The following is an 18,001-nucleotide window of genomic DNA, read 5'->3' as shown; positions in this document are numbered from 1 at the left end:
TCTGCAACGCTTGCATCCCATTTAAGACTGTCATTTCTCTCCATTGGAGCTGTCAGAAAACCCCATGCAGTAAATGACAAACCAACTCCAAAGCACTGCACCTAGTAAAAATTTAATATAATAAAACAAATTGAAAACGGCAATATTATTTTAACCATTCACAATTAAAGTGGAAAAATTATAAGGCAGCCATTCATGGAATGATTTTGTGTACAAATGGTTTGGAAAAGAGACATTAAAATTACAGTTCCATACATGGAGAAACATGTAAGGTAAACAGCAATGACCACAAAATGTTTTTCCCTGGAAAGCCAAGGCTGCTAAGAGATATAACAGTAAAGAAAACAAATATTTTAAAAGAAGTTTGATGTGAACAGGAATCTGAAATTTGTGGTAAAGAATCCAATATTCATCATAAACTCTCTCACCATACTGCAATCACTCCTCCTCCTTCCACCCTCAATAGAATACAAGTTCACTTTCCTTCTCTATTTCCCAAGGGCCAGCACAGAACAGGAAGGGAGCAGCAAGAGCATTTATTCCACAACATCTCTCTCTTTTCTGCAATCAGCACATGGACACACCTGCTACTGTCAAAAGCTCCTTGAAGGCTCTGAACTAGCTCCTGAATAAACACAGTGATTTTCCTGGGCCTCTTGGGTAAGATTAGCCTTTTATATAATCCACCTGGAAATAGTTCTTTGGAGTCAGCAGTGGGTTTCTGTGTTTAACACCCAGCCATCTGACAAGCCAAAACAACCAAAAAATCCTGTCTTGGTGCGACAGTTCTGCCATCCTTACTTAAATTAATGTCAGTGCAGCTTCTCCCTCTGTCATCAAGTGCTGAAAAAGAAATATTTCCCTTCTTTGTATAACAATAAAAGCAGTAGAACAGTAGGGGAAGTATCTGAAGACATGAGGATCAACAGTAACAGCTTCAGTCCAATTCCTATTGCCAATTAGGAAATCATTAACTGAAAAGAAACAGGTGATGAGAAGATTATGGATTTCCTAGAGGGACTTGCAGAAGGAAAGTGGGACATGGCTGGCACTTGGTTTAAGCATTTACCTGCTAGACCTACTGCCACCTACCTCACAGAAGAAAAAACAGGCAGACAGGCTATTCCAAAGAGAGTAAGAGGAATTTGTTTGCACCAAGGTCTCCAGAGGAGTAGAAAATGATACCAGATGGCCCTGACTACATGCAATGCTTGGATTTACTGTGACAGATGGGGAGATAGGTAGAAAGAAAGGGCTATAATAAAATGGACCATTTAATTTAACTCATTAAAATACTCTGCATCGAGATAATAATCCTCAACTTGGTACTAAAAATTTGGAAAGGTTTGATAATACAAAATTTTGTATTTTCCATATCAACATAACCATAAGCTTCTCCAGTCACTGCAGTTTCAATTACAGAATTGAAAATAATAATTCAGTGATAACAGGCAACGAAAATAACATGCTGTTGCTAATTCTAAATAGACAGAAGAAAAAATAAAAATCATTAAAGTCTTCTGTCACTTAACCAAATGCCAAAATGTATGTTTTTAGAATTTTTGTGCCAATTTTGAGTTGCCAATGTTCCCATTCAAATTCCTTCACCTGCTGCTGCAACTTGGCCCCTATACTCATGAATCATTAAACTGAGCACTACTATTTCTGATGGCCACCCCAGAAACCGGAAACGTGCTGTGAAGGACAGAAAATGGAAAGATGACAAGACCCCTCAGCAAGGCACTGGTGATGAATATGCCAGAGGTTATGCCAGCAGTGAAAAGCCAGCTGCCACACCCTCACCAGTACAGTGATCCATGTAAGAAGGTCCCATCCGTGTGCTTCAGCCGGGAACAAAAGGCATGGAACCGCTGCTATTGTCATACACAAAGTGAGGCTGAAGGGGAATTCGGGCAGGGTGTCAGCTCCCAGGGTAGGGTGCACATGCAAGTGACAGGACAGAGGTTCAAGAATAAAAACTTACTGCTTTATGAAATGCAAGCACTAGTACTGCACTCCTGCTCTTGAAAACCCTCCAGCTTTAGGAAATGGTTATGTGGAAAGATTAAACATGGTAAAACAGTGAGATTATTAAGGAAGAAGGCAATTAGGGGGAATCAGAAAGAACAGAACTCTGGAGCAAACATCCCTGTGTATCATTTGCATGTGTTAGGAACCTGTCCTGCTGAACTTTTTAAACCAGTAACTTACCAGTTGCATTACATATGTTGTAAAAATCCCAAAACAGACCAAAAAAAATTGAAAAACACACAGAAGAGAATCCCATCCACATCACTAATTTTGCAGGGGCTTTTCAGAACACAATATTGAAGGTCTAACAGAAAAAAAAGCTTGTTTAGGCCTGAAGCACTAATTCTATCAGAAAATACTCTCTTTTGGGAAAACGCGACTTCTAATAATTTTGCACTGACCTTACATAGTAAAACACAGAAATGAACAAGCACTCCTGGGAATCAATACTAGGTTCAATCCTGGGATACATCAGTACTGTTACAGAGCCAACAGACAAAGCCATCACTAGTCCAAGAGTCAGGCCATACCCATTACTCTCTGAACTAAAAGACAAACAGGACAATAACAAAAATGTAAATAAGTTATGAGGCACATTGGGCTCTGCAGTTTAAGTAATAAATGGCATGACAAAGTCACAGTCATTCATGTGGAAACAAGAAGCACTTCAGTTAAGAAGATATTTCTTCAAGATTCTTTTTTTAAAAAACAACAAAAAGAGAAAAGAAAAATAGATTTGGCAATGTTATCTTCAAAAAGTGCAGACAAAGTATAGCTTAAAAGGGGATCAGCATTAAAAAGTTTTCCCCTAAAGAAAGAATTTTATGCTGATTCTGTGCATGTCAAGCATTCCTGACTTTTCAATGCACATTAGAGTATAACATGTTTTGCATAAGGGAATGGTGCCTGGTAAGACAAAACTGTGCCTTGAAAATGGAGGGATCTTTTACCACTCCTCTGTTGTGAGAGACATCAGCAATTGGCAGAAAGTCCTCCAACAAATTCACCAAAACTAATGCTTATGAGTAGGAGGCAAATGAACAATTCCCAAAGGAAAAGCAAAATGTCTAACAGGTCTACTGGGAACCCACCAGATTGGTTTTTGGTGGGTTTGAGTTTTTGTTGTTCAGAAGTCCTTTGGAAACACTTTGTATTCTATCTGCAGCATAAATATTTAACTAAACATCTTGTTTTGTTAGCCGTAATACCTTTATTTAGTGAAAAACCCACACAGCCCCCCACGGATTTCAGCAGTTCAGGTTTTTGAAAATGAGCTAGTAAAGTTCTCTGGTCCCTCAACAGCTGTCTCCATCAGATTTCTACCCATCACAGCCCAGAACAGCTCTATTTCAAAGGGCACTATGGGTATCTCTCTCAACAGAAGCATTAGTGTATACCAGTAGCCTACATAATTCCTGCTGATATTTTTGGTGCTTAACACTTGACTGACTTGGCAGAAGACTATCTCCCAAGAAACAGTGCCTTTTAGAATTTATTAACAATTGAATAAAAATCAAAACACTATTCTTCTTGCTTCTGTCCTTTGTCTTAAACGATGGAATACACTGCAAAACTCATTTGCACTTTCTTAACCAGCTGATTTCCTCTAATCCTACACAGTCTACATAGTTTCTTTGATATCAAGTGACACCTCTGTGACAGCAGCAGTGTTATACAGAGTTCCCAGTGCAGCCCATTTCTGCAATACAATTAGTGACAAGCATCACAAGGGCCAGTCCCATTGCCCAGACAACACAGAACCAACAGGGGAGAGCCCCCTTCTTCCTTAGTGAGACTTGAACCTCTCACAACGCAGCCATCCTCGGGTTTTGCTCTCAGCTGTGAAAGCTGAACTGCAGGATACTTTGGTGATTGCAATTTTGGGAGGAGTCGCTATGTTCTTCCCTGCTCACCTTTCCTGAACTTCAAGTTCCATCTTCCCTGAGAATAGGGCCAGAAGTAACAATTAAATTAGCAAATGTCTTCAGAAAAGAAAATTACACAGAATTTGCGTCCGGCTGCCAAAGTACATTTTGCTACACTAAAAACTTTCCCAGTATTCCTCATTTTGCAATCAAGATTCCCTCTGAACTTCATAAAGTTGATGGGATGAATGATGGGTAAAAGAATGATAAAGGGAGCAGCAGACATTTACTGCTCATGTCTTATCAAAGAGAACATTGAAATTTGAGCATTTAGTGATGGTGTCCAATAGACAAAACTAGAGGAATAAGGCATCCTAATACTAGGGCTGCCACCTCCAGACGACTGAGTCCTTTTCCTCCAGTTGATTCAGGTTTGTGGCTATGAGCAATTCCTCCTACTTCTGGGAGAACATGAACTGTGGCAACATAAAGGAAAGTCCCAGCAGAAAACAGCATAGCAACTCCAGTGGCATTGACTTCTGAAAGGGCTTCTTTGCTGCTCTGAAACACAAAGAGCAGAAAAAGTGAGAATAAGCAGAAGTTCTTCAATCAGTAATAAAAAAATAGAAATCTCCCAGTATCCAGGAACAGCAGGTTCTCTATCAAGTCTCGTCTCACAATGGTTTAGTGTGATTTTTTTGAGTCTTGCATCTTACATGTAGTAACTGGCACCCTGAAGTTCTGGGGGAGCAGAAAGACAGCCCTCCTGTTAGTTACTTCATTTTGGACTTACAAAAGAGAAAACCCTTACAAAAGAACCCTTATAAAATAAAGAAAGTCACAGTCTGCATCTTGTTTAATCAGCTCACAGCCAATATAGCAAACAGGTTTTGAAAAAAAAATTAAATTCATATTGCAAAGACATAGATTTTAAGGAAGATTCTCAAGGTTGACTTTTTTCCTCACTTTTTCTAAACAAGGGGTTCAAATAAGATGTTAGACTTTACCTATCTTCTCCACTGCTCTTGGGAACCAAGTCCCAGAACAGCACTCATTAAATACTTCATTTATATGTAGAATTAAACATCCAAAACATTTCCAGCATTTCCATGTGAACTTCATGAAGAAATGCATCTTCTGCATCAGAACTGAGCATCTCTTCATAATAGGATTAAGATATGCTACAGATCAGTAAATGCAATGAAATGCAAACCCACACATATCAGATTCAAATGCTTCTTCAATGCTTTCCAACTGAGGTGTAATCTTAACTCTTGTGTTTACTCTCAGGTCATTTTTCCAAACAGAAAGATAAATCAGCTGGAACTACAAAACCATTGTGACAGCCCTGATGCCTTATCAATTCTCTCTTCTTTCTGAAGGGCAAAATGTAAACCCAACCCTTGATGAGGACACTTCAAAACAGTGCTCAAAGAGAATTCTCTTTTCTATTTACAGACCCAACCTTTTTTTCTGCTGTCTTTTGCACTGTAATGTCAAATATAAATCCTATCCAGCAAGTAAAGGATTAGCCCAGATGATTTATTTAATCTTTCCTCTCATGCCTTGAGTTTCATGAGATCACATTTCATCCTTTACAACACACCACCATAGCATGTCACCAGCAGGACACACACAGCTGAGAAATACAGGAGCATCCCAGGATATGCTATGAGAAGCAGAAACATTTAATTTGGACAGAGGTGATAAACTCATGTGCAGTGTTCCACTTCACAGGCCATTTATTGTACAGACCAAAGACACACAATGCTTTATGGAGTAAGGCACAAAGACTGTTCTAGCTGAGGACTCAACCTCTGACACAGACTTTGAATGTAGAGGACCACTTCTGGGATGGTGGAGGGCGCTGGAGGAGATTATTTCCTACCCACATATTAAAGGAAGAATGCATGCAACAATGCTGAAAATCACTTATTTAAAGAGGCATCACATAAAACCTGCTATATGAATAAATTGTTCTCAGCAGGGAGCAGCAGAAAGGATAAAAAGCAGAAATCAGACTATTTAAAAAAAAACTTCATCAAACTTTATAAAGGAGTTATGTCTGATTCTGATGGGAAATGCATGAATTATTATTTGTTTTTTGCATTCATACTGCTACCTTTTCATCAACTTTTCTCACATCTTCATTCTGCTGAATATCTCAAACAGTTTGGAATTATGTATTATGAAACTCATATCACAGTTCTTTCCCCAGACTTCACCACTAAGCAAGATTTTGTGCAGAACAAAACCATGGACTTACCTTGCTTAGCCCCAAGTATGTCACCATTGACAGAACAGGTGCTGCTAATGCAAAGACCAGCAAGTGTTTTCTGATTCGATTCCGTTCTAGCCCAGCGTGCATCAGGAAGGAAACCAGGCCAAAGGCAGCTGGTGCCTGCAAAAACAACATTCACTGCTAATACAATACCTTCTAAAGCCCCCTGAAAAATGAGAAAAGGTTGAAATAGGACTTCCTACATCGAAATGGACTGAATTGGAAGACATTCAGGGCAGGCACTAGCATGCTGCAGCTAACCCAAATTAGGAGCATTCCGCTGACTGCCCCACCTTAATAACCAAACTTAATGGATACTCATGTTCTGGCTCTCAGAAAACATGTACTTGTGTAGCCATTATAAATACTAAAATATTCATTCTGACTACAGTCATTGCTATAACTCCTAAGACTCCATCAACTTAGGCAATTTCATTTTCCATCCTGTTACTATCACACATCCTTAGATAGACAGTTTTTTCATCTGCAGTAGGAAAATTCTACAATTAACATGGGGAGGGAAACAATTGCCCAAAGACAGGTAAGAGTCAACCTGCATGTTAGCAAAGACTTGAATTCTTTTGATTAGTTCATTCCTGTTTTCACCAGGAAGCAAACAAACACTTCCTTCTCCCTCTGCTGGCATCCAGTTTCTTATCCAAAAGGCATAGATGCCCCACTATTCACAGAATTTACTATACTGTTGCTTGTATAAAAACAATAGAAATCCACCCTGACATTTCCGAGGCAAGACATACAACTAAAATACCTTAAGCATTTTTATACACAGAAACTTTTTTTTTTTATATAGAAGGAAATCATGAGTGAAAAAAAGATGAGAAAGACAAAAGAATAGACAGGATCAGAAGAATAGCAAAAGACACCAGAGAAGAAATAAGTTTCTCTTCTATTACCAAATATTCATAGGAGACATTTTCCTCCTCTAAAATGGTACCATTCCAGAAGTCAGTTAAGAACATGAAGAATAACAAAAGCATGTTTCACGTGGCAATAGCCATAAGTTAAGCTCCAAGATGAGACAGTGACATTGCCACCCTCAAAATTATGTAAACCACAATGACTTGTATGAAGAAAAGACATAATAGAGATGCATTTCCTACCATTTTGAGCATGCAATTATGTATGATTTCTGATATGAATTTATGACTAACCACTGTAATCCATGCATGTGCTACCACAAGGCAAATTTCATCTGCATAGGTATGTTTAGAGCCTACATATCCAATAGGTTCAGATTCACACAACTATTCAGAAAGATCTCTCCATCTTCAAGATCCACTCTTTGCTTGTTACCATCTGCAAAACATTTGTATTCCTACAAAATGGTATAAGAGTGATGTCGAAGCTACTACAACAGAGGTAAGGAGAAGTTAATTGTTGTAATTTAGTACTCTGATATCCAGTGGTTTCACAAGACTAACCCTTTAAACACTACAACCCTTCACAACAAGTATTCTACCCCATTTCTGATGAACATCACAGAACTAAGACTGTTGTAATCAGCTTTTGCTCCAAATGCACTAGCATATATTTCTGTGCCTCACCCTTTAGAGCTTCTCGGAATATGCCTCTTACTGCAGTAACAACCTTGGGTTTTTTTGTTTGTTAAATAAACACTACCATACCAGCTTCAGAAGAAGTCAGTGTGAAGCCGACACATTTCTTCATGAGCTACTCTTCCCCCTCTACTTTTGGGAGACTTTTCCCAATCTCTGCACCCCACTCAGACTTAGCATCAATCGTGTGCTCTTCTGTCACACCTCATACCCATGATTTTTGGTCCTTGACACTGCACTTACCTCTCCACTGCAAAGGCATTAAACACTTCTGTGTTACATCACAAATGAAACTGTAGATCTTTAGCAATTCCTGCGAGTGTTAACAGTCTTTTGAAGAACAAGTAAGATTTTTTTGATGATAACTCACCTTGTGCAACATGATCGCAACAAACACGATCAACTGGACACTAGTCTGAGAAGTAGAAGCTGCTGCACCCAATGCAACACCATCAGCTGAAAAAGGAGTGCAGATTCACAGATTATTCTTCTACATGAGCTTCCCCATCCCCTCAAAGGCTGACAGTAGAAAACATATTGATTTAAGAAGCTCTATTACTGAAAATTGCCATTAACAATAGCAGCCCAACAGAGGATTCACTTGCCTTTGTTTGTCAAGCCATAACATTTCAGAATAACAGAAAACCCTCAACAAGAGCTGTCTCATATTTCCCAAGACCATAAAAACCATAATGGGAATCTACTCTGTATTGACACATTCCTTCAAATTAGAACAAGTAACAAGTTTAGTTGTTTTAGTCTTCTATACTAGAAGAGATTTCCCCTCTAACTAAAAAATCTGGTTTAGATACTAAGCATTGCAAGAATTTTAATTATTACCCTTTAAATGATTTTTCAAATATAAATACTGTTGTAAATATTTTTATCACTTACAATAAATACACTGTCTAAATGAAATAAAAAAAGGATACTATAGCACTCCTTAATATATACACACTTTTTTGGTGAAGAAGTATCTTTTTGATCAACATCTTCTGACTTATCTAGACAACAACCTTCAGCAGGACATGAAAGAGCACCATATTTATTCTATACATATATACTGAAAAATCACAATGTGAACATGGCTTGACTGCAACACTCACCTAACAGTCAATCCTTGCAAATCAGTCTAAATGTGTTTCAGTCAAGTCTTTGTGCTCCACCTTATAATGTCCTTTTTTTTTTTCTACAAGGTACTATTGTTTTAAATGAGTATTTTTTAAAAAACCATCAACCAAGAAGCAAATCCAAAGGTGTTTCATACAACTTATCAAATCTGTTAGTGTGTATTGAAATTTAGCAGCTAAAGGAGTCAGCAAAAGAACTGAAGAGGCAGAGAGTGAGCATCACACAGCCTTTCAGATGGAAAAAAACAAAAGAGTAGAGTAAAGAGTAAAAGAGAAAATTCTGTACCCAAATAAAACTTCATGAACCATCTGAGGTCCTAGTTAGTTCTGGCAAAGATCCGTAGTTCTCCCTGCTTTTTTTTTTTCTTTCTTTTATAAAAAGCCACCTCCAAAAGCAAAACCCAGACGTCTCTATCACATGTAAAGATGACCCACACACCAACACATACACTTGATAACCACTAATACTAGGTCCCACATTACCTGCAGCATGGACTACTAGTCCCAGTGTTGTGGTGATTTTGGAGTTGCCTGATCTTGCAGTTTCTGGATCTGAAACAGTAATGAGAACAGTTATGATAAAGAGATTAAATGAATATATTATGCTAGAAAAAAATACTGTAAGTATCACTGTACAAATCTCTCCCAGCTGCTTAGGCAGTTTTATTCAAGACTACCAGCTACTGTATTTCTGCATTAGATTTACAGCAAAGTAGTTTGACACTTAACACTTTCAAGTCACCTGAAGTTCTACTAAAAAACAAGTGACAGAATCATGGACAATTCTTTGCAGTTTGCAGGATCTCTCTCATAGGGAGAAGCAGATGTTTTTCTTAACCTCCTAAAATGAAATGTTAAAGGTCTGTGCCACCAAGAACAACAAAAGCTATTTTTGGATCCCAAGAATTTAGAGCTGCTTCAAGAGTCAGGATGATGTTTCCCCACACAGCTCAAGGTTTGTAGTTTCCTTCAGGTGACAGTCTGGGTCAGTTTTTGTTGCAGTGATTCCCTGGCAGTTCCTAGTAAACAATAAAGTCTACTTGTCACAGCACCAGTTGCAAAGATTTTCCTTTGATGTTATACACCACAAAGGAGAAATGCAGCCGGAGATGTTTGAGATCCACTGTTTTGACCAGAATTACCTGACATTTGCAGGTTAGCTCATTACACAGCACAATAGGGCAACATCAATATCCACCACTACACAATCAGTGGTGAAACCATTACAAAGAATCAAGCCCTACAAAGCGTAGAAACATCTTATTATTCAACTGTTTAATTTCAGACAGTTTGAACAGCCATGACTGAATTATCCCAGTGGTCTGTAAAACAGCTGTAAGCACACCTACAGTAACTTCGCTTTAAAAAATATTACCAAAACATTGCTACATCTCCCGTGACAGGGAGAGGCTAGATAAAATTTCATATTCTACTTTATAGTGTGTATCTCTAACACAGATCACAGTCTCCTCCTGGTATTTGCTATGATCAGAGACGCAGAAAAGGGTCATAACCCATACAAACCAAGAATCCTTTTGGAAATTGCTCACCTGCCATCCTCATTGCCAGTGTTTCTTTAGAACAGCTCTGAAAATCAGCTACCCATGGCTGTGGCTCCATTTACACTTCTTCAGGACTCCACAAGTGACATGGCCCCTGCACTGGCCTTTCATCTGTCCCACCACAGTATGCCCATACAAAACAAGCTGCACTGTGAACTGACAAGAATCTAGCCAAAACAGTCCCCCTTGCCTTTGTATGTGCTTTACTTTTCCTTTAAGATCAATTCCTTATTTTTTCAGGGCCAAATTCCAGCATCAGAGGACATTGTGTGTGGAAGAAAATGAGAAATGAGCAGCCAAAGGCAATAAAATACCTTTTCAAATGACAGAACACCTTTGGTGCATTTCAAGCTACACTCTCAGCATGAAGTCACAGACAGGAAACAAAGGCAACTGTAGGCATTTTTAGAGTCTTGCACAAAGCTCACAAATCTTTACATAAAGCAAGAAGTATTTTGAAGTATGTGAGGCTCTAGACTAGTGTGGGAGGTCCAGCTATGCAGTTAAAGTACCAGAGTTTAATTCTCATCATTCCTGCCATCTTGCTTAAGATAACCTGCTGTTCTTTGCATATTTTACCTATATATACAATAATTAAGTAGGAAAAATGAAAGATTGTAAGACTAACCTGAAGGTTTTGAAAAGCCAAAGAAATGTTGCATGGGTGATACAGTAAAACAGACAGTAACTCAAGTGTCAAGTCACCCTCCACCCCCACAGCACATGTGTTCACACATGTTATTGAGGCAAGCTCTCAAATTATGATGAATTCTGAGATAGATTTCCAGGATGAACATTTCACATGGACCTTGGTTTATGGTTTATACTTTATGTTTTTAAAGTACCTACTGAAACTCTGGACATGACTGGACAAATTACACCCTGGTAGCATTAAAAAAAAAAAAAAGGCAATTTGTTAATTAAGACTAATTAGCAAGCCCAATTGAAGTGAATCTTTACTTACCATCTGTAGAGTGCACATGAGAGCTGCCTATCTGATCCACCAGCAGCATGAAGACAAAGCCGAGAACAAGGGACACACCGATGTAGGCGTGCAAGCGGGAATGGTCGTGGCCGTGCTCGTGCGCCGCTGGGATTTTCGCCGCCTTCTCAGACTCCATCACGTGCTGCATCTCGCTCGCTGGGTGATGCTTTCCTGTGACAGGCAAGCAAACAGATCAGGAGACAGGAAACTAAACATGACATAGTCACTCCTTTCCTCCTCTGCCAAAAGCCTTCCTCACACTTTCCTGGACAACACACACAAGTCCTTGGTTATGGTCTTTCTTAGACAATTTTCTTAGCAAAGCCTGGTTGGTTTCTCCTCATACATCTTCAGCATGGAAAAGCAAAGAAAGCATTAATATATTATAAACCAGGTTGTGTTTTAAATATAAATTAATTCACAAAAATTGCTGTGTAATTCCTTTTTTAACTGAAGTTGTCTGTTTTGTCCATATTCAGAGATCCTGTCAGGCAGTTACTTCATTACCTTCATTTAAGTGAGAAAATACAGAATGAGGAGATAAAACAGGTTCCATCCACTAAAAGTTTTAATACAATCTTTAAGAACATTAACTGACTCTCAGATATAAACAAGCTAGTATTGATACACCCCACTGATACAGACTACAACAACAGTTAAGTCAGGCACACTGACCTAGAGATGTGTGTACCATCCCAGAAACCCAAAGTCCAAGCACGGGGGATGAGCAATGCGTGGTTTCCTTTCCCTACACAAGCTATTAAAGCTTGTCTGTAGGAGTGTGCCTTTTGTTGACAGAGTGCCAAAACTATCTTTTGGGGTTTTTTTTAAAAAGGAAAGAAGCCAAAAAGTTTCTCTTATCGATTAGGTGAAAAGCTACTTCATAGGACTTTAGAAAGTTCACTTTAAACTTAAGGGTAGCTAATTGGATAAGAGCTAAAAAGTCCTGCTTGGGCAGTTTACTAGAAAAGGATGTGAACAAAGAAACTAATTGCTTCTGTGAAGTGTTTTACCAGGAGCAAGGTCTCTTGCACCTGGCTCAGTTTTTTTCTGTTTGTTATTTTGCCTTTTATTAAACCTTTTTGTTTCCAACACTGCAGCAAAAGCCATCCTGCTTATTTTTGTGACTCCAAAAGTAGCTGAGGCATCTTAAGTGTATTATATTCCTTCAAAAGCTTATTAGACATACCTCAAAAAATAATAATATAATACTTGCCCATGGGTTTTTTTTTCACTTTTAGAAGGTCTTTTGTATGGCAACTACTCTTCAGAAGTTTTAAAAGCTTATACCAAGAACTTGACTTACTCTAGCAAGTCACTGTCTTGCTGGAATATTCATACATCCCCTTGGATGAGACAAGTGTATGTTCATCCCACTACACAAAATGTCACAATGCCATTACTACAGTCAAAGCACATCAGAATAAGCTTGCTGGCAAACATTTTACACAGATCTTTGCTGAACAAGATTGATCCATAAAACTACTTTGGACCACACAAGATTTTTGCCATCTATATTATGAAGTTGACTTTGCTTCAGATCTTTTCAAGCTGTAAAACCGTATAACTCAGTTATATATTCCTTTCTGATAGGAATTATACATTTTCAGCAGTTAAAACAAAGGACTGAAGTCAGCAAAGGAATTTTATTTGCTGGTAGCACCCAAACCAAGGTTTCACTACACAGGTTTATAATCAAAGAATAATCCAAGTCATGATATGCTGTTTGCTCTCAGCTACAAGGTTGAAAATCAGAAGTTTTATATTCCATGGCCTGATCACCCATAGGTAAATACAGAAGTAACAGCAAATTACTTCTGTGTCAATGGAAAACACTAAAATGCTTGCTAGCAAGGAACTAGTCAGAGTTAAGCTACACCTGAAAGAGGGAAAACAAAGACTTCTCTTTTTTCAACTTATATGACTATACCTCAGTGTTCCTCTTAGTTGCACCTTTCTAGATTTAATTATGTAAATAGGTGAACTTGACAAAAAAAAAAGAGAAAGCTATTCTCACAGACTTAAGTTTAATTTTGAATATCCTACTTTTCTAGGAAAAATATTAGAAATAATTGTAGATAAATCAGTAACATCCATTCATTCTGTCCCTTTGCAATATAAAAAAAAAATCAGATTGTTGTTAGACACAATACTGTGAGTTATACATTGAGTCTGAAGCCATTCAATAACTTTTTTTCCCCTAGATAAATACTTCTGCTAATTCTACTGCAGTACTGTGAAGTGTCTTTTTGCATACACTACACAAAGTTGCAGCCCATACAGCACTACACAGCAAGCTGTTGAATCATGCATGAACAGCATACCCCATTTGGTGAAAAAGTGTTAAAATCCACAAATATTCACTGCAATTGTATTCACTGCTAGCTGTACCATTACAAGAGAAAATCAGTCTACCCAGAATTAAAACTAAATGGAGAGCAAACCCACTACAGCTCATTAGAGACATCTGACATCAGAGTGCACAAATTATAGTACAGTAAAAAGGCATAATCACAGCTTCTTTCACTTCTTGATAAAGGATGATTTTATGTATTATCTTCTATTTATTCTAAATCTAAGCAGAGCAACATAAATTTAGTAGAAACTAAAACAGTATACATTAAAGCATATTACTAAAATGAAATTTAGAAGTTTAAAAACACAAAACCCAGTACTACAGGAAAAGCAAAGGACGACAATTGCCTCTCAATCCCAGATTAGCAATGACAGCACACCAGATGTTTGCAAGGTTCTCTACAGCATCAACTTAACAGTGCTTTCCCCTGCAATCAGTAAACCATTGCTGTTTACCTTCAGAGTTTAGATTCTGAGTGTACTGGAAAAATCTCATAAATGCAAGGGCCATCTAAATAGCACAAGTCTGCAAGCAAAAGCAAAATTTGAAGTGCACTCCAAACAGAGGTGATGAGCCCTGGCTATTCGAGACAATGTCATAACCTCAGTTTAAGGTCTGTTAAGGCTTTTGGCTGCAAGACATGCTCCACACAAACATCCCTGCAAGACACAATCTCTGCTCACTTTGAGCTCGTCATTAGAGATGATGAGGTGGCTACAAGTCACAGCAGACTAAAACTGGATGCTTGAACACAGAGATTTAGATGTGTAATGTATAACACTACCCAAGAAGAAATGCCTGCTACTCTGTAAATTAACCATAACCATAAGGCTATATAACCATAATATAGAACCATAATTTTCAGCTAAGTACATTAATTCCAAGATGCTTTTCAGCTTCAGAAGAAATTCTTATTAGGACAGGGACATAGATTTGTAAAACACCTCCTGCAATTGCTTTAATGAGAAGCAGTCTGAACTACAAAGAGAAGCAGCCAATACTCCATAATTTCATTCTCTGCCAAAGGCACCCTTACACTTCCTTTGAAGTTCCAGTGGAAGCTAAACTCTCCAGAATAAGAAACACTACACATGACCTGTCATAAAAGGCTGTTATTCCATGAACAGTATAGTATCCAGACACATAGAACACTACAGTATCCAGACCCACAAACGATCAGATAACTCAGCAAGAGTCATCAATCTGCAGTCTGATCATATCCCTCAACGTGCAATATCATGTCTATGGCAGTTTTGCATTTCTATGCCTGCTTTGTGTCATGCTGCTGTGAAGCTCTTCCATCAATCTCTTCTTAAAAACTCCAAAAAGAAGCCTCAGTATATCACAACACACTACAAGCTAATTTATCTTCAATGAGGCCATCTGGGTTTGGTTCTTACCCTCCAAAATGTCTTCATAAAGTGCATGTACTCCTTCTGGCACAATGACAGCCAAGGCAGTTCCACAGAGGAGCCCAGCACCGAGAACAGTCACCAACTTCAATCTCTCCTGCACAAAAGAAGTATCATCTTTAAGAATGAAATTTTATTAACAGATGTTGGGGAAGGGGGTTACTTGTTACATAAACATTGAGAAGCTGCAATTAAACCTTAACAACAATAGATAAACCTAATGTTTTTACAGTAAAGAATAATAGTTTTATTCATATTTTTGGAATAATTTCTATAACAAAAATAAAAACCACACACAGTTTTTCAGCACTTGCTATCTTCCTAGTTATATTCTAGTTTGGGGCAAAAAGCTTAGATATATCTTCCTCCCAAACTAATTACATTCTGTTCCACCAATAAATTCATCCTTCTGACTATGCTAACAGGCTAAAGTCAAAGCCACATACTAAAATCCAACTACATAAAACAGGGTCTAAAATACAGCAGTTGCCAGAGGCCATTACTCAACTCCTGTAAGAACCCCTATCATATACCATGCAGCAACATGGAGGTTTAGATCCTCCTAAAAACTGGGCAGCACACATCCAGTGGAAGAATCATCATCATCTTCCACGTTCAATGAGAAGTCTGAGCACTGCCAAAACACTAATGTTAACTACTGAGGACCTAGGGACAGAGGTCAGCATGTGAATAGCAGGAAACCACTTGTTGCATATCATTATTATGCCATCCACTGTAACCACACAAACTGTTCAGTCTCACTGAATGTGCAGCACTTGCCCAGAAGAAGCAGGAGGCACTAGCAGAAGCACAACCTGAAAGCAAGCCAAACGTGACCATAAGGGAACAACTGCAGCACTGCTGGGGAAAACTCCAACAGTAACATGCAAGAGATGAAAACAAGTGTAAAGTTCCCACAAGCATGCACTGTATACTTGCACATACAATAATTACACTTGGTAAACTGTCATACAGTGGTAATCTACACAAGAAGATAAATTGTTAACATCTGCTGTTCATAAAGTAATTCTGCAAAAATATAGTAACATACAAGGAAAAAACACTATTTTTATCTGCAACACTGCAATATTCTTTTCATACACAGATAAACACAGAGGAAAGTGTCAGAATACTGATTTATTACAACTGCAAATACATAGTATAGCTTGCCTTCACTTGGGCACCTGTGAATTTTAAAGATCCATTAAAAGAACAAGTTATTGTTTCAAGGTAAGTCTCCATCTCCTTTTCAGTACAAAATAGCTAGGTGTAGTGAAGACAGAAATTCAATCAGAACAGCCTACACAAAGAGGCAAAAGGAATACACCTTTATATGAGAAAGCAAACCATTTCTGCTAAATACATTTGCATGTGAAAAAACAAGAGCAACACAGTAAGCAGTGCTAATACTCCACGCAGCCCTCTGACCTGATGGGAGACAAAGGCACACTTCTCCTGCAGCACCTTGCTTCCCAAGAGAATGGGAACCCCTCAGAAGAGGGCTATTACAACCACAGCACAACTAAACTCTCACTACACCACGCCTCTATAAAACAACCATCATTTAGAAAGAGCAAAACCCCTCGGATATTGGAGGATAACAACTATTTCTTAGAAGTACACAAAGATGTTTAATCAGGAACTCCTGTACTGTTTGGGAACTTACCCAATCTCTGAAACCCTCCCTCTCCTTTAACAGTACCTTATTTATCCAAGATATTTTCCTGAAAGAATGCCTTGAGTTACACGGGGCAGGAACTTGAAGTTCTATAGTAATCAAAGAGCTAAGGTTTAATTTTCAACAGTGCAAGCTGTGAGTAAAATTGTGAATCAAAGTTTTTCCGAAAATATTCTTGGAATTGTTTTCAAAAGCCTTAATTTGAGCAGCCCACAGGCACATAAGAGCTAATCACTGACTTCAGCCATTTCTTACACAAGCTTCTAAGAATAGCCATGCTTATTCGTGTCCTTACACTACGTGCTGAGACTTGGCTTCACCTGTAGCAGAGATTCGACTCAAATCTGACAAGTTTAAATGACCACTGTGAAACAAGCATAATTTTACACGGCAGTTTTGAACGAAAATTAATATTGTGCTTATAACTTTTAAAGGTAAAGCTTCATCCTTAACAGCGTTGCGGTATAGCAAGGGGACGGCACCACCTCCTGCTGGGATTTCTGCCGGGTTTCTCCTTTAGCAACGAACGAGCAGTTTGTCTTACCTCGGAAAAATTAACTGCCAAGGGTATGATTCCTGCCACATAGCAGGCGACCAGCATGGCCAGGGACAGCAGGCAGATGGAGGGGAAGTCATCCATTTCGCCGCTTTCTGTCCGCTCCCTTGAAGTGAAATCCAACAGCAACTTTTCCGCCTCTCCCACCGCACGCCTTAACCCGTGCAGACACGGAGCTCCCAGGAGAGCCTTTCAGCCATGTCTCTCTCTCCGGGCGGCAGCGGCCGGCTCGGCCCCCGGCCGGGGCTGCGGGAGCGGCTCGGCCCCGGCAGGCGGGCCCGGCCCTCACCTGAGGCGGGGGGACTTCCACCCGCACCGTGCTGTTCCCGGGGCAGGCGGGAGGGAGGGCTGGGGACAGCGAGCGCGCGGGCGGCTCCTCAGGACGGGCAGGCTCAGGCGGGGCCGAGGGCACCCGGCGCCGCCACCTCTCCCTCACGGCCGCTGCCCCACGGCCAAGTGGCAGCGCGGCGCTTCCCCTTCCGGGCCGCGCCCGCCCCGCCCGGCGCGCTGCCCCGCTCCAACATGGCGGCCGGCGCCTCGGCCCGCCGTGGGCCGCGAGCGGCTCCCG

General features: G+C 39.5%; 1 protein-coding gene across 1 annotated transcript; it reads right to left on the bottom strand.

Moving 5' to 3' along the window:
- Positions 1-93: 93 nt before the first annotated feature.
- Positions 94-17,939, bottom strand: SLC39A9 (solute carrier family 39 member 9). Its single transcript, XM_064424354.1, has 7 exons — positions 17,422-17,939; positions 15,188-15,296; positions 11,411-11,602; positions 9,368-9,436; positions 8,125-8,210; positions 6,163-6,297; positions 94-4,457 (listed from the first exon to the last, which is right to left on the bottom strand). The coding sequence occupies exons 1-7, from the start codon at positions 17,515-17,517 to the stop codon at positions 4,227-4,229; spliced, it is 918 nt and encodes a 305-aa protein (XP_064280424.1). The 5' UTR covers positions 17,518-17,939; the 3' UTR covers positions 94-4,226.
- Between the last annotated feature and the right edge of the window lie 62 nt (positions 17,940-18,001).

The sequence above is a fragment of the Passer domesticus genome, chromosome 6 (assembly GCF_036417665.1).
Source record: "Passer domesticus isolate bPasDom1 chromosome 6, bPasDom1.hap1, whole genome shotgun sequence".
Taxonomy (NCBI): Eukaryota; Metazoa; Chordata; class Aves; order Passeriformes; family Passeridae; genus Passer; species Passer domesticus.
This window is presented reverse-complemented; position numbering and strand designations above follow the sequence as displayed.